This window comes from Puntigrus tetrazona, chromosome 7 (assembly GCF_018831695.1).
Source record: "Puntigrus tetrazona isolate hp1 chromosome 7, ASM1883169v1, whole genome shotgun sequence".
Classification (NCBI taxonomy): domain Eukaryota; kingdom Metazoa; phylum Chordata; class Actinopteri; order Cypriniformes; family Cyprinidae; genus Puntigrus; species Puntigrus tetrazona.
The window spans coordinates 38,175,338-38,202,722 of record NC_056705.1 but is presented as its reverse complement, the minus strand read 5'-3'; the positions used below and the strand labels follow the sequence as shown (position 1 = coordinate 38,202,722).

Below are 27,385 nucleotides of genomic sequence, written 5' to 3'. Positions count from 1 at the left end.
TTTAAGCTAATCGTGCTAGAAAATAATGGTAAGGCTAGTGAAAACATCAAAAGGCGTGAACAGAAAAAAGATATTAAGAGAAAGCAGTTTGTCATTGTGTAATTGTGATGTTAATAGCCTACGCAACTTAAATATTGGATCTGGGGTTATTAATATAATATTAATATATAAGGACCATCTCATTTTTTTTTTATTTAAGGATAAATTATCTTCGATTAAGTTTTGATGTTGCTGTCTTATTTAAAGGCAGTTAACAAGTAAGGCCAACATAAGAACTACACCTGTCGTCCAGTTCTTCATTCAGGTAAGCTTACATTCTTGTGGTAGTTGTAGTTCTTCATCAGTAAGTTAATTAGTTAATTCATAAATCAAAAACAACCCATAGGAATTTTCTGGGTGAACCCATTGATGGAAGTGGTATTGCAGGATTGAGTGAAAGCAGCAAGGACACTGAGAAAAAAATAGTCAAAAGGCAATTAGGGCTTTTCAACATTATTATTTTTTTAATTGAATGCTTGAGAAAAACAATGACAATTGTCATCATTGTCAAATCAGTCCTGGGTCATTATGTCTTTCAGTCCAGAAGAAGAGCCAAAGCCCTTTTTCTTATTATAAAAATTATATTTATAAAATAAGCATAATGTTTTTATTCCACGTTCATGAAAACCCAAATATATGTACATTTCTATATGAAAACTTAAATTCCAGAATTAATGTAAATGTAATGTAATGTTTTATAAACACAAATAACAGCTGGTTATTTTTTTTATTATTTTTAAGTCTATTGATATCAACTCTTTTAAGAGAGCAGTTATCCAAATCACGGTGACTGAATGAGTAAAATAGTTCTGTCAGACGATTAATTCCAATTAATCACATCCAAAATAAACTTTAATATGTGTGTACTGCATATATTTATTATATACATGCATGGACTTTTATTTATATATTTAAGAAAAATTTTACATATACATACAGACAGAATACATATATAAAATAGAAATGATATGGATATAAATATGCATGTAAAAATTTCTGAATGTATACTGTATGTCTGTGTATTTATATATACACACTAAATATACACAGCACACACACATTATGTAAATAAAACGTTTTATTTTGGATGCCATTCATAATTAGGTAGTTAAAGAATGCAATGCAATTCGGCTAATGTTTAATAATATTTGCATTACGCATTTAATAAGTCTGGACAAAAAGATTATCAGTTGACTCAGTAGTGCTATATATTAGCTATGCAAAATTGTATAATTCTTTAAACTTAAAAAAAAAAAGTTTCATGTAAAAGCAACGCTATCCAGTTAGTCACATATATTAAAGAATTCCAAAAAAAACAAAAAGATACAAAAGGTATTTGTGAGGTAATGACTAAAACCGCTTACAGTAACCCCGGCGCAAGTTTGAATTTGCACGTCATTTTGGCGCGCCCGCCCTCGGCGCACGCACACGATCTAGCAGGGCGCGCGCTCGAGCAGCACACAGGCGCGAGATAAAGATGGCGGCGACGGTGGGGGAAACGGCGTGATATGCTGGAGTAGTAGAACTAAACCTGAGTAAAACCACCGTATGACAGACCTTAGCAAAATGGAAACCATGTCACAGTAGGCCTTTACCGGTAAAACCAAGTACTACAGACTCACCTTCCCCCCCGAGACAACATTCATCTAGTGATTGTGGAGAAATCTCACCGGGAGCATGGCTTCGCACAGCAACCAGGTAGGAAAACGCTTCTGCCTCCTTTTAACGGCGCGTTTTAGCTCGCGATGGCGCGCGGGGTGCGTGTTGCGTCTCGCGCTGTGAGTCGCTTTCTGTCGGAGTGTGTTTTTTGGCCGCGGGTCGGTGCGTGGCCCACGCGCTGCTGCAGCGGCCTGGCCACGCGTTAATAACGGTCATTAGCAGGCGAGCGTTTGTGATCGTACCGCGCTTTTGGCGACGTTTCTGGCGGACAGCCCGCGTCCACCCCGCTCCTCCGAGCTCGGTAAGGAGATACGAAACGTTTCTGCAAAGTGTCTTCAGTTCAAGCTAGTTAAAATAGAGTCGTGTCGTGTGGCTAATGTAGTATAATAGGCCTGTTGATTGGGGGCGGTATCGCTTCCTGCCTTCAAGCTCATTCAAACTCTTTCGTTTGAGTTTTTCGCTTATTTATGGCGCCCGTGGCGTCAATTACACCGCCAGTGACAGCTCGTTACTGCCAGAGTATATTTTTAGCGGATTTAGAGCGGGTTTGCAGTCCGCTAACTTTAAACAAGGCACCATGGAGATGCTACATCATTGTAGCTCTAACTGTTAGCCACATGCCGGACGATAGCGTCTCAATGCTTTCTTTAAGACCCTAAATAAACGAGTGTGTTAACGTTCTGAACGGGGCTGTCGTTTCTATATAAACCGCGCTATGCTGCCTTCGAGTTTTTGCACTTTCGTAAAGTTTAATAGTTTGTGGCGCTGCCTCGTATCGGGTTGCCATATGGTTAAAGATTGGGGATTCTCGAGTAGGTGAAGTTAAGAGTAACGTTATGGTGACTGGAAGATGCTTGGCTGCTGTTAAGTGCTCTAATAAGTAATCTAGATACGTGAGGCACGAGGTCCTGTCAAAATGCTAGTTAGCCGGGCTAGCTGTCAGTGTTCGTGTAAACAAAGAATATGGCTGTTTTCTCTCTATTCGGGAATGTTTGAGTTGCTTTTTTCACCTGGTTTGATTTTAAAGTAGTTTTATGTAGTTTTTACAGTGTTACGTTTAGCATTAACTTACTGTCACTGCCATGTTCATAGCAAATTTCTGTTTAGATATGAATACACGTTAGCAGTTGGCTGATATACCGCCAAGAACTATATCTATCTATCTGTCTGTATATATATATATATATATATATATATATATATATATATATATATATATATATATATACACACAGAACTAAAGTAATTACTCATGCAAAAGGCTTGTAGTGTTTGCCTTTGTTGGTAATAAAAAAAGAAACACTATATATTGAACCATATACCATCAGTATTCAGCAAGTACAAACGAGTATTTAATATTTAATCCCTCAATAAGATTAGTACACTCCATAAAAACACACATTCAGTGGTCTGATGGAGTGCTTGTCATATTTATGGCACTTGTTTTTCTGTAGGTTTGCCATTTTTTGATTTAGGCAAGGTGGGAATAAAACGATTCTCAAAATGAGGAAATTGATCACTGTCGTTTTGGAAGTTGTTCATGCTCAAGTCGTTTTTGATAACATGAACTAGCCGTTTCAGGGGGAAAATGATCAAAACGACTAGGTTTCAGTAGAAAATTTAATTTGTCTTTGCAATAGATTTTTAAATAATTTTGTAAATGTGTGAAAAGCATCATATGTCATTTGATGGTTTTAAATTGGTGTGTAAAGTCATCTTTATATAGGCCAGGCCAGCATAGAGATACTGGCATTGGCCTTCAAAAAAAAAGCCATATCGGTTGAGCACTAATATGCACCTCTGCATTATTTTTAGTCGACTGGTTTACTTTGACTAACTGTAACTGCTGCGGCTGCATACACACATGTCAAACAGAAATTAGTCAACTGATTTAGAATAAATTCACAGCCTTGTTGGAATCCCACATCATGTAAACAATAGTTTCCGACTTACTCAAGTGCACGCTTAACATGCATGCTGCTCTGTACCCCTTAGATTCCCTTGGCATTGGTCACACTTTCAACCATTACAAAGCGTTGTGAGCAATGTGTCTATTAATGGGGCGTGACAGTCTTTGCAAACAATGTTTACAAGGATTAGGCAATGTTGGATTGAATATGTGAGATGAATTTGATGAAGACAAGTCTTGTAATGAAAAGGCGCCCTGAAAATGGAAATGGGATGTACTGCAATTCTGGGTGGGGCAGTTTTTGATGTGCCAAGTTTAGAGGATATCCCTCAGTTGTAGCCTGTTATAGATAAATGAGGAGAAAAAAAAATGCAGGCAGCCGATGGGCACTCTCCAAGTATGATGACATCTGCTTTAAAAGCTCAGTGAGCTGGCATGTGGGATGATGGCACCACAATTGAAATGGTACAGCAGGTTTTAGGCTAGCAGCACAAAAGTGAAACTTTGTTCATAGCATTCTGAGTGTGTATATATGTAGGGGATTTGTTGCTTTTAGAGAAGCATTGGTGGATATGTTGAATCAGTAACTGGTTTTAGGTCTGATTTGATTTGCTTGACCTGCATAGATTTGACATTATTGCTGGCTTGAGCAATAAAAAAGGTCTTGCTCTAGCATAAAAAAAGAATCTGTAAGCGTTGGGATTTGGCACTGGCTGTTTGTGGTGATGGGAGAACTTAGGCAATTCTTCTTAAGGGAAGGTCTGAAACCAGAAAATCCAGTGACTCCTCTTGTCTTTATCTGTGGGGGGATGACACATTCTACATAAAACCACATTCGCAGCAGCTCTTTCTTTATCTTCGTAAATGAAGTTTAACACATTGAAAGATAAAGTAATTTAAAGGGTATTTTAAAACGATTTAAATTAAGCAACAAAACTAAAGTTGTGATTTGCCTTTTTTCACTATTCTCTGGTCTATCTTAGTTAAACTCATTCTCAAATAAGTAGGCCTGGTCTTGATTTTGTCTATGATTGGATTGTTTGCTGATTGCTGTGATTTCTTGTGAGTGACAGGTTGATGGAATAGTGGGATGTTGGTGAGGTGAAGTGTAAAAATGTTTTTGCTTAAAACCTATGAAGGCACATGAGTTTAAGTACGTGTGGATGACTCATTTGTAATCACTGCACTACTCCATAAACTAATAAAGAATAGTTAACTTTGATTTCATGGTGACTTTAACACTTCCTCCCTTGCGTCACTCACGTCTCTTTCTCATTCATGAAAGTGTGTGTGAGCGTGTTATCACCAGAGCATGTTGAAATAATGCAGATGGCTAATTTGTGGTAATCCCCAGTCCAAATGAACAGCGATGGGGAGCTTAGTGTGGTACGTGCGGCACGCCTGTGGAAAAAGGGGCAAAGAGACATTCTTTCTGTTGTGTACTCGCCATCCAGAGGCCATTGGATTACGGCTTGCTGTTTGTCCCTTGTGGTGCCGTTTCAGCAGTGTAGGTTGGTGATTCGCAAACAGTTACATGTGCTTGAACTGCAGTTTCTTTTTTTTCTTGCTCTCCCTTTTCATGCAGCTAGTGGTGAATGTGAAGGGGTATTATGTGCACGCTTGCAAAGACCGTTGAGTTTTTCATCTTTGACATTTTCAGTTCACCTACAGACTGGCACGAACGTGAAGTTACTGAGATGTAAGCTTTTTTTAAAAAAAAGAAAAATCATTTTAATGTTACTCAATGGTCAGTGTAGTGATTAGTCTTAACTAAATTCAGGAGTCTTTCAGTTACGCTGTTAGTGCTCGCAGGATTAAGGTAATTATAGCCTTCACAGAGAAAGCAGGTTATCTGCAGGATGGTCTAACCATTATAGGACCAGATGCCATGTATTAAGAACAAAGTACTCCCAAGACAGCTGAAGGCTGTAGGCCTTCAACCAGTTGCCAGTCTTGGTTAAGAAAACTTTGTAATAATAGCAATATCGTAACTAATATAGTAGTCTTAAATGTATAGTTGCTGGTCAGTTGTAATCATGCATTCTCTCATGTCTAGAGGTACTTTTCATACCCAAGAAGGCCATTTAGTATCAACACGACACTGTGTTTGACAAAAATAAAAATTAAGACAATCATCAATAGGGTGTATTTGTTTATCTACCGTTTACGCATGTACAGTCATTTCAGTGAAGGACTCAAGTATCTGTTGGAAAGTGGATACTATACCCATATGAAAACTGATATGTTTGTGTAAACTAATTTTTGGGGTAATCTGTTAACTATTTAGGGAATCTTAATGTAACAATTTGCATATTTCATTCATCAGTATTTCATTTGGTTGATCTGGTTTCCAGGTTATGTTAGCTGTTCTAACAGCTGATATAAAGACAAAATGTTGCCATATTTTCAAAGTATCTTTTACTCATTATTACTTGATTGTTGTATATTTGACTAAGGATTCAACCACCCAAAGCCAGAGCTTTCCTATCCAGTCTTTTTCTTTTTTTTATCATTCTTCTGTAAACAAACTTTCTGAGGACACAAGAACTCACTGAAGCCAACTCAAAACAATGTAGTTTACATGTCAGACCAATATATGGTGCTGTAAATCCAACACAACAAGGCAAGCTAGTGAAGTTAGTAAAGCTAATAGGCTCAATTGTGTCCACAGAACGAACACTGATCAAAGTTCTGTCGCTGCAATGTATTTCTGTGAATTACAGCTAGTCTACAATGAATTTGTCAATTGCAGGGCTCCTATCTGTCCTTAATGTCTTAAATTCACTTTTCAGAATTTTGATGCTCTAAATAGGCTTACGTTTCTCAAATAGTGCAATTAATGCTTGAAAGTTTTCCATCGTCAATTGGAAAAAAACACGTAGTGCATTGTTGTTCTGCCGCTTTTTTTTGGTTTGTGCTACCCTGTAAGGTTTTGCTACCTCTTATTAAAAAAAAAAATAGTAGGTAGTACAATTTGACAATAATAAAAAATTTACACTTTTCCAAAGTGTATGCCTAGCACAGCCCTGAACCTACCCTTTATAGTAATGCAAATGCAGTAATTGTGTGCTGAAACCTGTTGTCCAAGAAAAGCGATCACCCTTCTTCCTCCAAAATACCAGTCAAATTCTTCCTTTTGTGATCTGTAGCTTTTTGTCGCAGAACGAGGCAGAAGATGTTCCATATGCAAAAAAAAAAAAATCAACTGATTAGAGAGATAAACGATACATTGTTGCAGTCAAGTGTTTTCTCATTCAAAACTTTCTATCTTCTGTTGACTCAGTTACAGATAGCACCATGAGTTCAGCTGCTTCTCTGGATATATGGCTTTTTCTGCGCGAGTCACGTATTAATGAAGCTGACATCATGTATTTATAGTCCTAATGGCCAATACATCTCTTTGTGAATTTTTCAACTCTCTAATGATTTTAGCATTGTAATGGATATGGTAATGCTAATATATTTTTTTAAAAATCCCATAATATACTGTGAAAACAGTATAGTTTTGTAAAATACAGTGATATAAAGTTTTGGCCATACAGCCCAAAACTACTGCTGTGTATTTGTATTTCTTGTAGATTGTTGTTGTTGCAAGCATAGGAACTTGCTACTTCCAATGCATATGATGCATTCTGCAGGTGCATAAATAGCATATTAAATAAACTGCAGCAGATCTATACAGGTGGAGCTGGGGAAGGTGGAGGGTTTCATAGGAACTCTGAAAGCATGCTGCAAAATGCTCAGGTGGGTGCTTCTCGGCTATTTAAATTAGAAATGCACCAATTGATCTGCCATGGACCGTAATTAGCCGGTTTTCCACATTATCGGCCCTGACTAGTGACTGGCCAGCCAGTCTGCAGATTCCAGGCCGGCCTGTTTTGACGTTACTCATACTATTACTGATAATGTATGTTGTGCCAGAGGACACTAGCGCATACTGAGCGAGTGTCTGAGAGAGACCTGTGCAGAAATCAAAACAAATGGACTATAACAAATAATTTAGGTAAGCAACATCGCATTGTTGATATTCGCGGAAACATCTTGGACGTGCAATGTAACACTGTTGTCTTACATTAGTAGGTCCATAAACCAAGTTATAATTGACTAATAAAATTTCCTGTTCTCTCAGGTTACCTGAAATCAGTGTTACAAGTACCCCAGACACACTGTTTTTCCTTTTTTTGAAGCATGAACCCCATAAAAACAATACAGGCTTCAGGTCTTCCAATGTTTTTCTATGGAACTGAATCCTGCTGTTTAATATCAATAATGTTTACATTTATGCATCTTCATTTATGGGCAGCCATGTTGCCGCTGTAGCTGGGTTATGCTCTTTCGTTTGTAGTGTGGTCCTGAAAAATCTTCATTTGAAGGACTATCTAGCCCTTCCCCTTCCCCTTCCAACTACAAGAGAATTGAGGCACCCCTTCCCCTTCATGTGAACGGGCAAAACGGAGGAGTACAGGAAAGGGCTAAGGGGTACAAATTGGGCCTTTTTTAAAAACATTTTTAGCTTAGTGTATTGGTTAGTCCTCCACTATTTGTAAGCTGTTCAGTAAGAGTAGTTGATTATTTCTAATATTATATATGTATAATATAATTATTACTGTCACTGTCATTTTGAGTGGCTTAATTGTGCAGTGTAGACGGTATTACAGCGCATATTTTTTTATATATATATATATATATATATATATATATATATATATATATATATATATATATATATATAGAGAGAGAGAGAGATTTTAAGCCATTCATGCACACACAGAAAAATGCTGATTCATTCAAAGAGAGATGTAATGAAACATACTGTTCCAAATCATTTTAACTTTCGCTTTCCTTGGACATGACTTTCACAAATATACATGATTCGACCTGAAGGACAGACGCAGGTGATCACATGCGATCAGCCGCTCTCTCGCTCTCTCATTCACTGTCTGTTTAGGCTTAAGTGTTAAAAGAGAAATGAGAAACCTTGTGAAAAAGAAACATGCAAATAGCACGGTTGTTGCATTCCTCTGCAGTTAGGCTTGTCAATAGCGCAGTATTGCGAGATTTCGGTTATCGTGACAGCCACATCTATGAAAAAAAAGGAAAAAAGGCATGAGTGCCATCTATTATTGCCTTTATCTGGTGGACACCTCAACAGTAATAAATTTTTACATTTCAAATGCATCTCGAGATGGTTCTGTTTTGCTGTTCCGTTGCCTTTTGTAAACACATGCTTAGAAACGTGAATGGTCTAATCTTGCATAAGATACACTATGCAAGTAGCATTCAGTTTTTAGGAATTTGTTTTTGCACATTCCTAGTTTTTCCTAGAATGTGATTGAACAATAAAATCCTTGTTTATATGGAGCATACAATTTTTGGCAATATTTAAAATTACTGTCAAGTAATAATGTCATGTGTTTTCTCATCTGACCAGTATCACGCATCAGTGGAGAAGATTTGTTATTTGAAAAGATAGCATGACAAATATGCGATTGAAGCTGTGGAATTTGGAGGTCAGGAGACCGGCAGGAATCGTGTCAATTAGATCGCATCTTGACCCATTGGTAGCATGAGAAAATATATTGACGTGCTAAAAGATGCATACATATATTCTGCTGCTTTTCACTCTTTATTCTGTTTTTATTATATATAATAAAGTTAATGATTTGGTGCATATTTGATGAATCTTTTGATGTCACTCAAACTTCTGACTTGTTCTGTTGTAAACCACACTTTCAATTCATCTGGTGTGCTTGTTTAGTCTAGGGAATTAAAAGTCAGATCACAGGTTGTAAAAGTCAGATCACAATGTTAAAACCTTCACGATATATTCAGTAATGTTTAAATATCTGTTCTCAAACAATGTTACACATTGGCCAAAGTGAGTGCTTGAAGGGTCTGTCTCTGCAATTGCTTTGCCCTGTAAAGTGGGACATGAGGGAGCCATATTGCCACGCAGCATGACTCATCAGTTTCCAACTTGCTCTTTACTTTCACCCAACCTGATGTTGCAATCATGCGATAATGATGGCTGCCATGTCCTCACATACCCTCATACACAGTGCTTTAATTGTTTTAATAAATAAGTGGGCTGAATTTAATAATGGACTCATTGTGGTGCCGAGTGACGCCAGAAAGACCCACCTCAGTGTTATGGTGTGCCATTATTTTAGTAAATGATTATGCTTGCAATTAACATGTTAACAAGTTAAAATATATCTAGCAATCATTAAGTGTACACCTAACGTTATTTACTTCTACTTCTTCTTTCTTTCTTTTTTTCCCCTACAGTACATCTTTGGGGAGTTCAGTCCAGACGAGTTCAATCAGTTCTTTGTGACTCCCCGCTGTTACGTTGAGGTAAAATAATCACACACGTAAATTCATCCTAAACACACATTAAATGTTAAAGGTTACCCATTACAAAATCATTCTTTAAGATTTTTAGGAGTAATTACACATTTGTTGATCATTTTATAATTTCCTTTATTCTCAAAACAGTTGTTAACAGATATTGGGATATGGTGAAGCTTGTTTTTGTAAACTTCAAATATGTAAAATAATAATGTTTTTGTAATTTCCACTTTTCCCATTGTCACATGCAACAGTTAACCACAAAACTAAAGATCACTTTCAAAATATAGCATTTCTACCCTAGTTTAATTTTTCATTTCAAATTAAATTTAAATTTGTAGGTTATAAAGGTTTGTGTGTGTATATACACACATTTTATTGACTTGATGTTACTGAGTGATCTCGTATAAATTTCTTATCAGCTTCCCCCCTTCAATGATAAAGTCTCCTGCGTCAGCCATTCCTCAGGTAAGATCAAAGCCTCACTTTAAATGTTGCTACAAGTACAGATATGAGTTATAGATTACAAGTTACTTCACCACAATTACTGTCACATAAACACACAATGATTTTTGACACATGGAAAACATATTTTATAATGTTCATCTGTCCTGTTCACATCCTAATCCTTAATTGGTAGAATGGTCTTCATTCATCACTGAGTTTAATATAAGCCACCTTAGGCTACATGCCCATCTCTGTAGTTCTAATAATCTTTCCCAGGACAGTATCATATTGCCCTCTCAGGTAGTTGTGACCTTCACCCTCATCTGTATTAATTATTTAGGAGGTTACTGCACTCCTGCTGTGCCTTACATAACGGAATCATTGAGACGGCAGGTTTGCGGTGAGTTTTCGGTCCACTACACAGTGCCTTATTCCTCTGTTTTTGTTGCAGAACTCAACACTCAGGTCTTAAACACTGACCGCTTTCTTAACCTTCCCCTTTATCAACCTTAAACCCTTACTTCTTATTCTTGCCTGTCCATGTAATTTTCGGAGCTTTGCATGCCTAGTTGCCAGGCCTCTGACTGGCACACATACGCATCTACCTGCAGTGCTTGGAGTTGACGGGAGGCTTTTGATATTTTTTTTTTATTATTATTACTTTTCTGGAAACTTTTCCAAAAGCCATCACATCTCGAGAGTGGACTAAGAATATGGCTTCAAGGACCGTCTTTCATGGAACTCTAACTCCACCTGAAAATGTGGAGTCTTGACAGTCCACAACCTGCTTATGACTCCGTCCTTCATGCTTTCCTAAAATAAAACCTCTAAAATGAATACTAACAGAGGATGTGGTCTTATCTATTTATTTATCCATTGCTTGGGATGTTGTTCCTATGATGACTTCAGGTTGCTTTGATTTCGCTGATTACTGGCTACTTTTAAGACTCAAAGTCTTACAGTAATTGTGACTAACGCTGTTTCATTCACTTCAAACTATCCTTCACTGCTTAGTCTGCACAGTTCAGTACCACAACTACTTCATATGTATCCTATCAGATTTGTTATTTTTACTACATTTGCTGTGAAAACAAATTAAGATTTATAACTAAAAACTTGAACTAAATTAAAATCAACAGTCTCCCTCTAGAAATGAGCCTTTTTACATGTATATCAGTCTAACTGAGATGTTTTGATCAGCAGGAGAGGACTACCAGCATATCGAGTTTGGCGTGGATGAGGTAATGAATGCGGAGCCTGTGGCAGTGAAGGACTCGCTGTACAAGGTCTCCAGCACTCTTAATCCTCAGGCCCCTGAGTTCATCTTAGGCTGCCAACCGTCTCAGAAGGCCCTTTCCACAGCCACGCCGGTCGCTGATATCCCAGATGGCACCGACTTCAACTCCCTGTGCTGTGGCAACTCGGAGACCTTGGGCAGCCACCAGACCTGCTCAGACATGGATGGGGTTTCGGGCGGCTTAGGACAACGTAAGAAAAAGAAAAAACGGCCGCCGGGATACTACAATTACTTAGAAGGTTCCAACAGCAACAGCACCGGTGTGGCCACAGATGGAGTCGGGGCCTCAGGTCTGGTTAACGGACATACTCCAAATGCTCCACTCATGGGTTCAGAGGACATGGTAGGGGACGTGTTATCTGGGGCTGAGCTCATCCCCCCAAATTCTATAACATCCAGCACATCCACACCCCAAACCGCCCCTCTTTCCCATCAGAGGACTTGTGAAAGCCCTGACAATTCAACATTGGACTTGTCGAGCGGAGCTGCCTGTTTGTCAGACAGAAATGGTGCAGCTTCTTTGTCTACTTCATCTTCGTCCTCTCAGAGCAGTGGGGTGGCACATAGTGCCAGGACTGCAGAGCAACATGCAGAACCCCTAGCTCTAGAGAGTCCAGTACTCCTGGGTAACGGAGGACACAGCTCCTCTCCACCATCTCCTCTTCCCCCTGCTGCTGTTGTTGCCACCCCCACAACCACAATTCCTGCTACTACTGATGAGAGGGAGGCAGAGAGCTCGGGGGAGACTAACGGGCTGCCAGAGACTGCCTCGGCTGCCGGAGCCACAGACGGACTCCAAGACCCATCTGAAACAGGCGAGGTGCCGCCAGCTTCCTCTGTAACCCCTCTCTCCTTAGACTCTGAAGTTCAGCCGGTAGTTTCGCCTGGTCCCCATGCAGCACCTGTGGCCAACCCCCCAAAATCCTGGGCCAGCCTCTTCCACAACTCCAAGCCACTGCCTGGAGGTCCTCAGGCTTACGTTGAGGTGAAGAGCGTGCCTGCTGTCGTCACTTTCCCTCCGGCAGCCTCAGAGTTGCCTGAAAAGGCCAATGAGGTGCGCGAGGGCCCCGTCCCCGTGTCTGAAGATCCTATGGCCCCAAAATTGGCAGGTAAAATGTGACACGCCAGTGTTAGAGGTTTTGAGTCAACAACTTAAATGCCTTATTGCACATAACATCTGTATACAAATTGTCATTACCCTCTTGTTCTTCCAAATCAATCAGACTTTGTATATTCTTCACACCAGAAGTTATGCATCTACCGATCTAAGAAAACTCTTATCCTCTTATTGAAAGCCTGTTCCACTAAAATGTTTACTTTTAAAGTTTGCAAAGACCTACTTAAAGTATTCCACGAGAAACAATTATTTTATTTAGGTATTTAGTCAAGAGCTTACATTTTAATCATTTAGCAGACGCTTCTATCCAAAGCAACTTACAAATGAGGAGGACAATAGATGCAATCAAACCAACGAGAGACGAATGGTAAACAAGAGCTATGGCAAGCCTGTTAATCAAGTACAGTATACATAACCAAGTTTTTATAGAGGGAGAGAAAGGAACAGAATTGGTAAATGCTAGCATTAGTTGGACAGGTCATTTGATGTTTTTTGAAAATGTAGAGATACTTGTAACCTGATCAAATTAGGATCATTGCACATATGGAGCATATTAAATGTGGGAAACAGATGTTTGATCTAAATTCTGTTCATATAGTGATAATGTTTCTTTAGAGGACTTTGAACTGATTGATTCATATGCATTACATTTACGTTGACTTCTTGATGTGTTTTGGTCCAACAGACCTTAAATAGTGATAAACATTTTTTGGATATAAAGTCTTTATTTCTGTTTTGAAGAGAAGGATTCTTATGAATTTGGAGCAAAATGAGTATGAGTAATAAGTTTAAATTTGTGGGGTTCATATGATCAAGGCCCCAGCTTATATTCAAATGACTAATCTTGGTTTGGGTTGAAATGTCCTTTTTTATTAACAATTTTAGCTTATATAGAATTTAAATGTTTAGTGTTCATCTTTTTAAATGGAATCGCATCTTGATTTTCTGAAAAGCTTACTGTTTGCAACAAACCATGTGCCATTCTGTTATTTATTTTACATTTTGAAGAATCTTCACACAGCTCTTTTGTATACAATGGCTCTTTATTGTGACTGCATCTGTCAAGATAAATATAGCAGAAAAGAATGTACTTTTTGGTTCACCCAGTGATCCCTTGTATATAATAGGATGCTGAGTAAATGTTCCTTAGATTTGCCTTTTGTATTTCAGAAAGGGAAATGACAGCATGTGGGTTTGGAATAAGAGCATAAGTGAATAATAGCACAAAGTTAAATTATTGAAACCATTTCATTCTCTGAGGTTCATGTTTATGTCCACAAGATGGCAGCAGCATGTTTTGCATATCTGCTGCCAGCACCCATGAGCCACCTCTGTGGGTTCTAAACACTTCAGACCGGTTCTTAGGGCTTATTTGCTCATAATTCTTTTAAAAACCACATTTCCACATCTAATCATGACAGATCTTGAGAAAAGGCCCACCCAGGTGCTGTGTTTACCCATCATATTTCCAACATTAATGCTCAAAGAAAATTTATGGGAACCCTGGTCTGTCTGCATCTGAAATACAAAATCAGAGTGGTTTCTCATCCAGAGCTCGGGTGCTGATTTGCTACAGTGGCTGCTGCTCATTAAACAACCGTGACCCTGATTTTGTGACCTTGTAACCAATCGCAGGGACTCTCTTCTGCAAGAACTCCTCATTTGGGTTTCCCCTGCTGTTCCTCAAATATAAGAATTCTTGCGCAAGATAACAGTGATAATTTCAAAATCTGACTTCTAAAATGACAGCCTGGTTTATTGTATAGACTTGCCGTATTATGAGCGGGCACATTCTACTGATCTCAGCACTGTCTTATGTGACACTCAAACATTCTAGACTCTTCTCCTGCGTAAATGTTCTGTTGCTTAACAGGAAGAGTGTCTGCTTGATTGATGGCATTTATATGACTGTATTTCAGATGTTTTTCTTCACAGCTGCTAATGGGGATGGGATTTATGATCTAGTGGATGTGTTTTTATGATACATATTCTTGTGCAAATAAGTGATTGTGAAAGAAGTGTCTTTCTGTCAGCATTTCTTTTGTCATTGGCTAACCTTTTGATGAAAGAAACTTGGACAGGCAGTGGAGTGGAATCTCAGCTCTTGTCCTGACCATTGGCTGCCCTTGTATGTTAGTTTTAATTTTCAGAGTAAATCTACAGAGTGCTGTTATGCTTCTTTTTTTAAGGCTCCCCAATTGGATTTGGGCTCTAGCTGCTGTTTTGAGTTAGTTGTGAATGTGATGTGTCCTGGTTTAAAGCTCTCCAGCCACAGTTGGACAAAGCTGCAGGCTTAAATGATAGAAACATTAAATATTACCATTGCTGACTGTTTAACTTCAAAATCAACATGTAATAACAATTGGTCCCATTTACTTTCGTATTTTCTGTTGCGTGCAGTTCATCATAATTAGAAATCAATTGCCTTATTTTTTTATTTTACTTAGGCCACACAGGCCATTGTTAGCCAGTAGCCAAATAGTTACTTTTTCCAAGTCCCTTTTTAAATATCATGTCACTTCAATTCTATTCCAAAATCAATTGATTCAAGTTTCCACGTTACCATGGGAGTTGAACCATTATTTCAGTCTCCCTTCCTAGGGGTGGTACAAAATTCTCTTCATTTTTGCCACAATTAGCTTCATGTGCATGTGCCACATGCTGCAAGGTTAGAGTGATGGACATCACATCCTTTTTCTTATTCTTCAGATTGACATGTCTATATTTGTGTCTTCATCAAATGTTGCATTTGAGTGGCAAAACGTTTCATGTAAATGCCCTCCAAAGAAACGCTTACTCATGCGAAGCTTAATAAAGACAGGCAACCCACCTATTACTTAAATTTAATTAATTAAAAGATTTTTAGTTTTGTACATCCCTAGTATTTTATCCGTGAACATGATTCATTTTTTTTCTTTCCATTTGTCAGAATTAATCGAGAATGTGAAATTGATACACAAACCGGTGTCTTTGCAACCAAGAGGACTGATTAACAAGGGAAACTGGTGCTATATCAATGCTGTATCCTTTTTCTCTGCTTCAGTTCTTTCAGTCTTATTGATGTTGCTTAAACAATACTGAATTGATCGAGCTGTCTTGTCGTGAATGTTTATTTTTCCTTGACACTGAGCTTTAGACCCTGCAGGCCCTGATTGCATGTCCCCCCATGTATCATCTGATGAAGTCTATTCCCCTTTTCACTGAGACTCAGAGACCCTGCACATCCACACCCATGATGGATAACTTGTAAGTTTTAGGCTGCTTTGATGCCCTAATTAAGCAATGATTATTTCAGTTTTTACACAATGGGAAGAGTGTTGTGGACTGAATGTGGAATAAGTCAGAACTTGATATCCATTCTGTTCGTTTACAAGCATTAGACCAAAATTATTTCTAAGCACAAGTGATGGGTTTTAAAGTTTTCAGTAATGCAGGATTGTTACCAAATCATCTTTTTTTTCGGACCAAAAAAGGATCAAACATCCACGGCATGCATTGGTTTCTAATTAACTGAAAAAAATCTCCATTCTGAATAAATCATTACAGGTTTCGATTGTTTTTAACTGCAGTGAAATATGAAGTGAAGCATCTGTTTGTGCACTGATACCAGATGTATCATTTATAATAAATTAACAGTCTTATCTTTTAGTTTGCTTCCAAGTTTCAGATTAAGATGGAAACATTAAAATATGTGGACTTCACTATTGCTGAACTATTCTGATCGACTTCAATTAATCAACATAAGTTTGCGCAGAATGCGGCAAATAAAAAAATAAAAAAATTGAAATGCTTATTGCCTACTTATAAATTACTGAAAAGTACTGCTTTTAGCTAATAGGCACCAAAGACTTGTAATTGTTTCAAGTTGTTTACCGTATGCAGTGAAATTAGAGGAACTTTTTATTTGATCCTTTTTTTTTTTTCTTGTAGTGTTCGGCTTGTGAATGAGTTCAGCAATATGCCTGTACCTTCCAAGGCTAAACTGCAAGGTAAAATCTTTCCAGGGTTTATTGATTAAATGTTTTTACACTCTGCTTTTTATTTATAGGTTGTAATACTATTATCTTCTTTTTTTTTCCCAATAGCTGCTGGAGAGAAGATAATGAAAGATCTTCGAGTGGGTCTGCCGTTTGAACCCACATACATCTATAAACTCCTCACCCTCATCAAATCAAGCCTTTCTGAGAAGGTGAGCGTTATGAAAACTGGGTTGTTTTTAATAAAGACATTTGCTTAATTCTTGTTCCTCAAGGGTGCCCAGTGGTACATGTTTTGAATGTCTCTTATCTTAAGAAAACTACAACTAGTAGTTTTTAGTTAATGCCATTTTTGCTAGTAATTACCACCAGCAATTTACTAGTTTATCATCTCTACACAAAGTAAGGACAAGACCTTCCAGTTTCATTTCTGTGTCTGTCTGTACATTCACTGAGGAGCGTGAGTCTGAAAGATTAAATTAACAAGACCAAAGCTGAAAGATAAAGACCTCAGTTAATGAGCTGAATATTTGGATGCAGTCTTCTGGATGTGGACGAGCAAGAGTGTATTATAGGGGACTGATGGCATCAGGTCAAGACGGAATTGGCTTCCCGCAATCGTACATGTGACACTTGACAGTTGATTTAAAAGATTTTCTTTCAAATTTATTCCTGTTCTTTATGCTTTGCATTTATTGAATTCCGTTATAATGTGGTCATTTAGTCATTAAGCTTTATGGTTCCTTGGAAGCCACTACTTTCTGAAAGTAGTAACTTCATTCAAAAGCTTAGTCATTGTCTGACTGGTAACTTATTTTAGTTTGAAACAAAGTCAAAGTGTGTGGTGGATGAGTACTGGCACCGTTAGCATGCGTTAATGATCTTTGTGGGGTTTTTTTTCCTCAGGGTCGCCAGGAGGATGCAGAGGAGTACCTTGGTTTCATTTTAAATGGACTTCATGAGGAAATGCTGGCACTGAAGAAACTTATCTCTCCACAGGAAGAGAGTACGTTCTCTTCTTATTTCAGTATTAATTGCTTGGGAAATCAGGTTCTTGACTGGTGTTCTGTCCATTCTAGATGATATATATTTCTGACTACTTCAACTAAGTTGTCTTTTTCTGTCTCTGAGCAGAAGCCCCCACACCAAATGGTCCTGAATCTCAGCCTGGAGTGGAGGAAGATCCTGCTGAGAAAGAGGAAGAAGGCAGTGATGATGAGTGGGAACAGGTTGGACCCAGAAACAAAACCTCCATCACCCGGCAGGCAGATTTCATCCGCACTCCCATCACAGACATATTCGGTGGCCACATCAGGTGATGCACATATCATAAAAGATCTTATATTTTGTTCTACACAACTTCAGAAGCACTTTCTGATCTTTATAAAAGCCTTGAGAACCATTGTTGTAAAGTTGTAATGGCTTTGAGAGACACCTGACCTCTTTGACGCATTAAACCACAGAGGTAGACAGATATGCAGCACTTCTGAAGGGAAAAATAAACTTGAGGATAAGAAAAGCCATTGCAACCAGGAATGGGTTTGGCCTTTTCATTGGCACCCATTGCGCACTGTGGTATGACACAAGGGCTGGTGCCATCTTCAGCCCATCCTGCTGTCCTGATGCTCCTCCAAGCTGTGTGGCTACAGCCATTACAAACAATTCACTGCAGAATAACAAACCCTGTGGCTCACCACCACCGCCCAGCTAATTTAGGCGGCTACAGAAATGTAGACGTCTAAACGTGTGGGCGTCAAGGCTTAAATGAAGCCTTTTCTCTGTGTTTGGGGCTATGGTTTGGCTATGGTGTCTTTGGTTGACTGATGGAGAATTTAATTGCGTAGCTAAGCCCTTCTTTTGCTTTCCTGTAAGAAACCAACAGTTTTTGGCTTTCAGATTCATAATAGCATACTGTAATTTGATGGACTGTGATGGTTTTAAATCCTCTAGGGCTTTTTACATTTTAATACTGAATTTCAGTTGTTTCTCACCATGAATATAGTAGTGGTAGCTGTCATAGTGCTTCATTGTTAAGAAACTGCATACTTTATCCTTTTTCTTTTTTTTTTTCTTCTTCTTTTTTTTTTTTCCCTCCCAAGAGATAATTATTAACTTGTAGGGTAGCATGATATTGTATTTTTGCTGGTATCGCATTTGTAGATATTTTCAACATAATTTTACTGGATTCTGATATATCCTTTTTGTTTGGAAACACTGCCAAGTCTCTCAGGCGCAGATGTTAGAAACATTTTTAATTTTGGTATTAAGTAAATAATAGTTAACTTTTTTTTTTTTTTTTGTATTTGATGAGTACTTCAAAGGTTTTGACAACTACATTAATCAAGCCAGGTTTGTTTCAGTTAGTCTGACTTATTGTTAGTTGATTTGAGATTTTTTAATTTCTGGCCAATGACAGTGTTTATATTTTATGCAATTATCAGACAATAATATGCATCCCTATCCTTTTTTTCTCCTTTCTTTGTATTAACAGGGAGAAGTGGTTTATTATTGAATCTAAAATTGGTCCACTTTTCACTTTTCTTTTCCTTTTTGTTATGTATAGATCTGTGGTATACCAGCAGAGCTCGAAAGAGTCGGCCACTTTGCAGCCCTTCTTCACTCTGCAGCTGGACATCCAATCAGAGAAGATCCGCACCGTTCAGGAGGCCCTGGAGATACTGGTGGCTCGGGAGTCTGTTCAGGGCTACACCACTAAGAGCAAGCAGGAGGTGCGAGACATTAACTGTAACCTAGGGCCGTGCGATTAACTAGAGTATCAACTCTAGTAGCAATTTTAACAATTTGCAAAAATCATGTTGGGGTTTTTTTTGCATTTCAATTAATCTGTCTAACTGCAGTTGGGTTATTTAGATTTTTTTAATAACTAATGCTGAAATGTTGATGCTGAAGAAGTTCAAACTGGCTGATTTCCAACCCTCTTTTTTTGCTTTAGATTGAGATCAGCCGGAGAGTGACTCTTGAAGAGCTTCCTCCAGTGCTGGTGCTTCACCTCAAGAGATTTGTTTTTGAGAAGACCGGTGGATGTCAAAAACTGGTCAAGAATATTGATTACCCTGTTGATCTGGAGATCAGTAAAGGTGCTTATTTCATTATGAACCTGCTTTACTGCTGTCAACTTTTTAGCAGCATTTGCAGTCTGCTAAATGAGATTGCATGATTTCAGTTGTGCTTCTGATTTACTAGAGTGATTTTATCTTTTACTTGTTGTCTTTTTCACAACCATCTTCCACATTTTGTGCAGATCCATTCTCTATCCTTTACTCAATTTCACTTGAGAAATCTCTCTATTTTAATGGATTGGTCCAAGACTATAAGCCATGCTTTGAAAATTGGAGTGAGTGATTGTTTATGGGCAAAAATGTACATGTGCTCTCAGTTCTGCTACCCACAAAGAAACCATGTTCCCCACAAAATATGAACATGACCAAAATAAACAAGAGCTCTAATGAGAGAGCATTATAAAGACTTCTCTATTCTGTATGACATCCTACTGGTTAAGGTAGGCTAGATGTCACTCACTCCAATTAGAAAATATAAATACCAGTCTGTATGTTAGTTCATCTGGACTCTGTTTAAAACAACTTCTCTTCATTCAATTTTAAGTTTTCTATACGCACTGAGTGTTTCCTCTCAGAACAGTCAAATGGATGACACTAGGTTCAAGTTGACCAGTCATAAATTGCTGCGGCATTTAAAAAGGATTTATGATTTTCAGATCTCTTGTCACCGGGGGTGCGGGGCAAAACTCTGAAAGGCCAAAGAACCTACAGGCTCTTTGCAGGTATGTTTGTTTTATTCCATTTTGTTATACTACTAGTACTACACATTTAAGTCTCTTTGTTGAGCATTGATCACTAAATTCTAAACATTCTCTGAACAAGCAACTAAAAATAAGAGCAAGGTGTGTTTTGGTCCTTTTGCATTGAGAGATGTGACTGGTCCCATGTGAAAACAGCATGGTGCTTCAATGAGCTGCAAGTTAAAGTGTCATGAAAAACCCCTTGTTTCGGCACTGGCCTTTCACACCTTAGATCTGGAGGGAAAAAAAACTGTAGAGTAGTGGGACTGTAGAGGGTGGGAAGTGGTACTTTGTCTGCGATCTGTACAGTGCAAACTGCCAAAACCTGGGCAGAACGTGTCCCTGGGAAGTTGCATGTCTGGTCACCTTTGTTTACAGTGGAAGCTCTTTCATGAGATATGAATTCTCCGGTTTGATCCAGCCACTGCCCTGTATTATGAATGAGGCTTTATTATAGGACTTTATTCTTAAAAATAATAGAGAAGCTTCAGAACTGAAAAAAATTCAATGCTCAAATAACTGCTATAAAAAGAACTGCTATTTCCTTATAATATGTAAAAAAAAAAAAAAAAAACAAAAACAAAAAAATCTAAAATTACAAGAAAGTCAAAATGAGAATAAAGCTTAAAGTTATAGCCTAATATTTTAATATAGCCTATCAATTTGCTCGTGCAACTGGCCTGGATTGGGAGCCTTGGGGGACATTAAAGTGTCAGTTTTATAGCCAAATACAAACTATGTAGTGCGGGTATCTCTTTACAATAATTAGCCTGAGTAACACTTTAATACTTAGTCTTGGCCATCTGATCACATACTAAAAGAATTCTCCAAGTCATTGTTTAAAGAAATAGGGAAAAACATCTAGGCTTGTTTGCTATGAACTTCCATACACCCTGATGTTACCTAAGAATGGCCCTTAGCTATAAAGCATGGCGGAAAATCCCTTGCCCGATGATTTGTCATTTGGACCTTTTCCACAGTTAGATACTAATCCTGTTTATATGAGCTTACCTGACAGGCTTGTACAGAAATACTTTTATGTCTTCCAGCAACCTGTCAAGACGTGCCCCTTCAAATTTGCTGACTAGTTAGGCCTCGTCTTTCTCTTCTCTGCTCCCACACGTGACATACTGACCTGTTTAAACACACATGGCCTTCCCTCACAGGGGATGTTCACCTTTTTCCCCCACCTCCAGGAGTGTATTGTAGTTTATTTTTCTTTCTGAAGGCTCCCAGCAACCCCTAGCAACAGTTGCCATGCCAGTACATTTCTCCAATGCCTATTTTCTGACTGTTTTCCTGTGCTTGAACATCTGGTAAGAGTGGAAAATAAAGAGATTGTCTCGTAACTATTCATTTAATCGTCTGTGATATAGCACACATGATATTTCTCCTTCCCTTACTGTAAATGTCAAGCATTTACTGCAATAAGTGTTGAATGTGTCTTGTAAATTCTGTATTCTGCCATTGTTCCTGTGCAATTGTAATGTTGTGATGGATGGTGTCATTATGTCAGGCTTGTTGTAGTTTACACTGTCGGAGAAGAGGTTTATAAAGTGCCTAGATGGGCTTGTTTACAGTATTTTGGTCTGTGAAGCGTTTACACTGCAGGTGCTCAAAGTTACATATTTATGTAAAAACTCATGTTTTTGGAGCCCATCAAATCCCTTGGTAATGTGCAGGAGTTGTGTAATAAATGGTAATTTCGTCTGTCAAGCTTTTTTATTTGAGAAATGGTTGAGACTGCCAATCAACCCAACAACTGTTTACATTTATGTCGATGTAGTTGCACTTGCTATATTTTATTTTGTCTGTTATAATTATGTAGTAATGCCCTTTTTTTTTTTTTTTTTTTTTTTTTTTTTTTAAATGCTGTACGAGTGAAACGCTTCTAATCAATTTCTCTCTATTTTGGACTTCAAGATTAGATTCAAAACAGATGATTCATAAGTGTTACATAACGTGAAGCTGTTTTGCACTCAAGCCAAACTTAAGTAAAAAAACAACAGCCGAGGGAAAATTCTACTCAGAAATGTGACTAATCCGCTCTGGATTTGTTATTAAGAAGCCGATTTATGCACGCCTTGACCGCACGAGTTGAATTGTGTAACGCTGAAGGTAGCAACGTTGTTTAGCTACTGAAAACTGCTAAACCTCTCGATTTACTTTGGACACATCTGGCTCTGTATTTTCACACAGCCGCACAGAAATATCTAGCATGCTATAGGAGTGGCAGTAAAATCTGTTGGTGTGAATTTGAGTTTTGTACATACTGAGTCCTTTGTGTTTTCCCGCAGTCGTCTATCACCATGGGAACAGTGCCACGGGTGGCCACTACACTACAGATGTCTTCCACATCGGTCTGAACGGCTGGCTGCGCATTGATGACCAGGCGGTGAAGATCATCAATCAGCATCAGGTGGTGAAGCAGACTGCAGAGCGTACTGCCTACCTGCTGTACTACCGTCGTGTGGACCTGCTGTAGAAACCATACTCATACACACAAACACTCGCTCTCACACAAACACACACGTACATTCAAACACACGTTTACATGCATACATGCACACAATCTCTCTCTCACACACACACACACAAACACACACACAACCACGTGTCTCAACAGGAACACTGCCCAACTTCACGATTGTCCTTTTTCCCTCAACCCTGCTATTCCAGAGAGCCAGCTTTTCCAATTTTTTTTTTTTTTTTTTTTTTTTTCTTTTGAAGAGGAAAAGACATCAGACGTATCTAAATACTTTCCTGTAATAGTGTTTTCCCCCTCTGCGTGGGTCTGGAGAAGCTGAGGGGAGAAATGTTAGCACTGCAGAACGCTCCAGTTTGGAGAGACAGACCTGAATCACTGCAAACGTCCACAGCCTCATGTTTGACTGGCCAGAGTGGATCCCGGCTGAAAGAACTCAAACCCATTGAGGCTGATGGACTGCTGGAGTAAATCATTCTTTTTCTTTTCTTTTTTGTTTTTGTTTAATCTACTTTTTTTTTTTTAAATGGCATAGGAGAAAATATGAAGTGTTTTGCCTTTTAGCAAGAGGAGATGTCAGCCTAATTTGCAGCCGTTAAGTGGAGCCTGTTAAATTCTTGACTAGAGCATCAAAGTGGCCCAACACCAGCAAGCTACCAAAATTTATGTAGATCTCAATGTAGGAGTTTGTCGACTCCCCGAGCAGGACACTCCAACTCCACCGACTCCACCACAACCTCTTCTCCCCCATTTCTCTGATGCTTCAGATCTAGATTACACTTGAGTCATGGGGAAAAACTAAGATAGCAGGTGGGGTGCTGCAGTGTGTTGAAATGGTTAAAAAAAAGCAAAACAAGAAAAACTGAAAAAAAAAAAAAAAAAACTAAAATTGGCTTTTTGGTTTGAAACCTTCGGTGTGTTTTTTTTTTTTTTTTTTTTTCTTTTGGGTGTAGGATTAGAAAGACTATCTTACAATTTTAATGCGCTTTAGGACATAAATGATTACAAAAGCTTTGTGCACGTTAAAATATCAAACCGGACGATTAAAAAAAGTCAGATGTGCATCGTTTGCACATCTCTTGCAGATGTTTAAGTTTTAAAAGTATTAAAAGCAGAAAATCTGAATCTTGGCGGCGGTCACCTTGATCAGCTCCCTGGGGGGGTTGTGCTTGTTCTTTAGGCTTTTTGTGTACTTTCACGCATTCATTGCCGGCGGGATACCAGAGATGTCCGATACTACATCATGAACAATAATTCCCATTCATTTTATGTGCCCTCTCGCCATCTTTCATTAGTTCTGTTCGTTCTTTTCCTGTATTGAGTAAAGTGTATTTGCTGTCCACTGGCTGCCTTTTGATGTCAGTAGAGCAGCAAGAACTGAGCCACTCCTGCCAAGTTTGGAGAGGAAGCTGTGAGATACATCTGGTCTGCGTCTCATTCTGTATGTTAGCCCGCTCCGAGCAGTCAGCCTGTTATATACACGTTGAGGCTCCGTGTTGCAGCTCTGAGGATAATATCTCAGAATGGGTAGCAAGAAATGTCTCTTACTGCAGTTATTTTGCTGTGTCGCACAAGGTGAGATCAGCTCCGGCTGACGGAGCCACGAGCGACTGCATGCGTTCACAAACAGCAAATCATGTTCACGTCTGTTTTAGAGACCTTGCATCAATATTATACCTGATTGTATTTTTTTTTTCATTCCCCATTCGCATATTTTCTGTTCCATTTAAATTGATTTTTTGAAAGGAAATGACCCAAGGTTAAAGCACAACAATGAATAAAGTTATAAAAGTACTATTCTTGACCTTATTTATTTCATTTGGATTTTTTTTTTTTTTTTTTTTTTTTTTTCACAAAATAAAGTATCACTAACACAGAAAAGTTTTTTAATAACCAACACAGTAACTTTGCTCTGCTTTCCTGGGCCCAGAAAGTATAGACAGGCAGGCTTTTTGCACTTTCTGATTTGGGTTTTAAGTCTTGTTGAACGGAGCCGAGATTACTACAACTCCACTGGTAGCTGAAATCATCAAATGCGCTAAGTTAAAAGTGTTAAAACTCTGCACACATTCTTGTTCCTCACCCTATTACTGAATATACCTCTAATAACAACTTTTTGAGAATATTTCAGGCTTTATGCTCGATGTATCAAATCTTTACACAAGCGATATGTGCATTCTAGCCCTTCACAAATGCACACACTTTTTGTTGTTGGCGGCCGTGGTAGAAAGTCAACACGTCGCTTCCAGGAACAGATCCTTTGAGCTGAGCTCTTCGCACAGTCCTGCCTCTGACCACAGGTTAGGCTGGTGTGAACTCATCTTTCCACTCTAGAAATGCAGAGCATGAATTTCACATCCATCTGAATTTACTTGTTTTATCCCAGCAACACAAGCACAGCCGGAATCTTCCCTCGAATCCATGTAATCCCAGTTTTTCTTGTCATTTTCATTTACAGTCATTTGACATGTCAGATTTTGTGTACACGATCAGTCGGTTTTCTTCCTTTTCAATTGCTCGATTACAGTTGCCAAGTCACGTTTTACCATGCGCCCTCTTGAACTTCTTGAATTTGGTTTATTTGACTCTACAGAAGGACACAAGGAACGCATCCCCCACGTGAAACCAAAGGATACAGAACTTCTATATAAACAGACACTGATGCCTCTTACGCTTGCTAGAAGATGAAAATGTAAAATTTTTTTTTTTTTCTCCCAAATCTCCCAAACTTTGATGTCTTCATATGCACCGTTCAAGAACTTGACCTGATTTGAGTTGACATGCTGACTCGTCAACGAAAAAAAAAAAAAAAAATCACCACTGTTCCTGATTGTTTGTTTTAATGTGTTGGTCACATCTGAAGCACTCATCATGTCTTGTTCGTTTCTTTTGTCTGTTTCAAGGTGGAGATCTGGTTTTCATGTATTAGTTTGACTCTTTGGGGCAGTTTTTCCTCTTCCTTCAGTATGTCGGTCAGGGAAAGTCCTGGTGTATAGTTCAGATGCTGTCTGTCTTTTCGGTTTGTGCTTCCTAACCCTTGTGTCTGCTGAGATCTTGATGCGTTGGGAAATTGAGCTAAATACAAACTATATGCTGTGTCTCATCCTTGGCCTTCAGCCTTCTACTTTTGTCAACTGTTCAAATAAAAAATAAATTGTGGCAAAGCTTTATTTCTATAGCAGATTCAAGTCTGAAGCCTTTCGAACGAGGCTGTTCAATGTAGTCTTTTCCGTTGCATGTTGCCCCCCACCACTCTCACGAGGAATGTGCAGCATAACCACGAGCAAACGTGAAATAAAAAAACGATCCTTGCAATTCCTCCTTAGCATGTATTGTAAACTAACCCAAGTAGGTTGAATTTCAAAATTGCTTTTCTTTGTGTGTTATTCCACATTTCTGTCATAGTTCTTATGTTCTGGCCGGTCTGCATGCACTTGTGGCTCGGTTGGCTGCCTGTTCGTCCAGTGTGCAGTTTCTGGGTTACGTGGCCTCATTGTTTGTCTTGTAAAGGCCGTCTCATCACTTGTAGGAAAAGAGCTTCTCCATGCAGGTTTGGCCGTTGCTTTTAAACGTGCAATCAAATGCGGTGTTTTCTTTTTAATATCATAATATAGTTTAAGATTCGTTACAAGGGCTGCAATCTAGAGTAGGATGATCTTAGCCAGAATGTGTTTGGAAACTGCCCATATTTATGGCATATCCTGGCACAAATTTTTGCTGGTAGAGGTTGCATCTGAAGTCCAAAAAAACTAAAAGCATGAACAATACATGAAATTCACGGTTTTAGATAATATTGCAAACCAGTTGAAGCAAAATATAATTTAGTAATATTATTTTAATGAGCACTGCTTTCTTGAGAGAATTATTCTATTTAATCAAAAATTATAATTTTTGTGATTAGTCTTCAGTTTTAAAAGATTCTTCTGAAATCCTTCTAATATAATTTGCTGATTGTGTTAGTGTTATTAATTGATATTTAATGTTCAAATAACTGGTGAGATTTAAAGAATATTTTATTTGAAATAGAAATCTTTTGTAAAGTCACGGAAATACAATACACACCCATGAGACAGTAGTTCCTAGCCATATTGACCTAGAAAATTTCATTGTAAGTGCAAACTTAGTCAACTCCTTCGTCATTTTTGGCCATAATGCTAAGGCTAATCAGAATTATCTGTGCTAAAAGTGCAATCGAAAGACCTGGAGATTTAATCAATGGATTAAAAAAAAACCTCAATCTCAACGGTTTAACTCTAGGGGAGTTAGAAAATGAGCCTTTTTACC

General features: G+C 38.4%; 1 protein-coding gene across 3 annotated transcripts; it reads left to right on the top strand.

Moving 5' to 3' along the window:
- Nucleotides 1-1,482: 1,482 nt before the first annotated feature.
- usp10 (ubiquitin specific peptidase 10) lies at nt 1,483-26,271 on the top strand. Of its 3 annotated transcripts, none has more exons than XM_043244341.1 (15): nt 1,483-1,737; nt 9,896-9,964; nt 10,381-10,426; nt 10,746-10,805; nt 11,609-12,811; nt 15,749-15,840; nt 15,956-16,065; nt 16,750-16,808; nt 16,905-17,008; nt 17,703-17,802; nt 17,931-18,111; nt 19,360-19,525; nt 19,750-19,894; nt 20,533-20,598; nt 21,666-22,353. In XM_043244341.1, the coding sequence occupies exons 1-15, from the start codon at nt 1,717-1,719 to the stop codon at nt 21,698-21,700; spliced, it is 2,457 nt and encodes an 818-aa protein (XP_043100276.1). In that variant the 5' UTR covers nt 1,483-1,716; the 3' UTR covers nt 21,701-22,353. The 3 variants fall into 3 exon arrangements, with proteins under 3 accessions (XP_043100276.1, XP_043100274.1, XP_043100275.1); XM_043244339.1 differs by lacking the exon at nt 21,666-22,353 and adding an exon at nt 22,914-26,271 and having other exon boundaries at nt 1,484-1,737; XM_043244340.1 differs by lacking the exons at nt 10,746-10,805; nt 21,666-22,353 and adding an exon at nt 22,914-26,271 and having other exon boundaries at nt 1,484-1,737.
- The last annotated feature ends 1,114 nt before the right edge of the window (nt 26,272-27,385 follow it).

Coding starts and splice junctions, on each gene's coding strand:
- usp10 (XM_043244339.1), top strand. CDS start 1,717: ATGGCTTCGCACAGCAACCAG. Junction 1,738..9,895: donor TGGCTTCGCACAGCAACCAG/GTAGGAAAACGC, acceptor TTTCCCCTACAG/TACATCTTTGGGGAGTTCAG. Junction 18,112..19,359: donor ATATTCGGTGGCCACATCAG/GTGATGCACATA, acceptor TGTTATGTATAG/ATCTGTGGTATACCAGCAGA.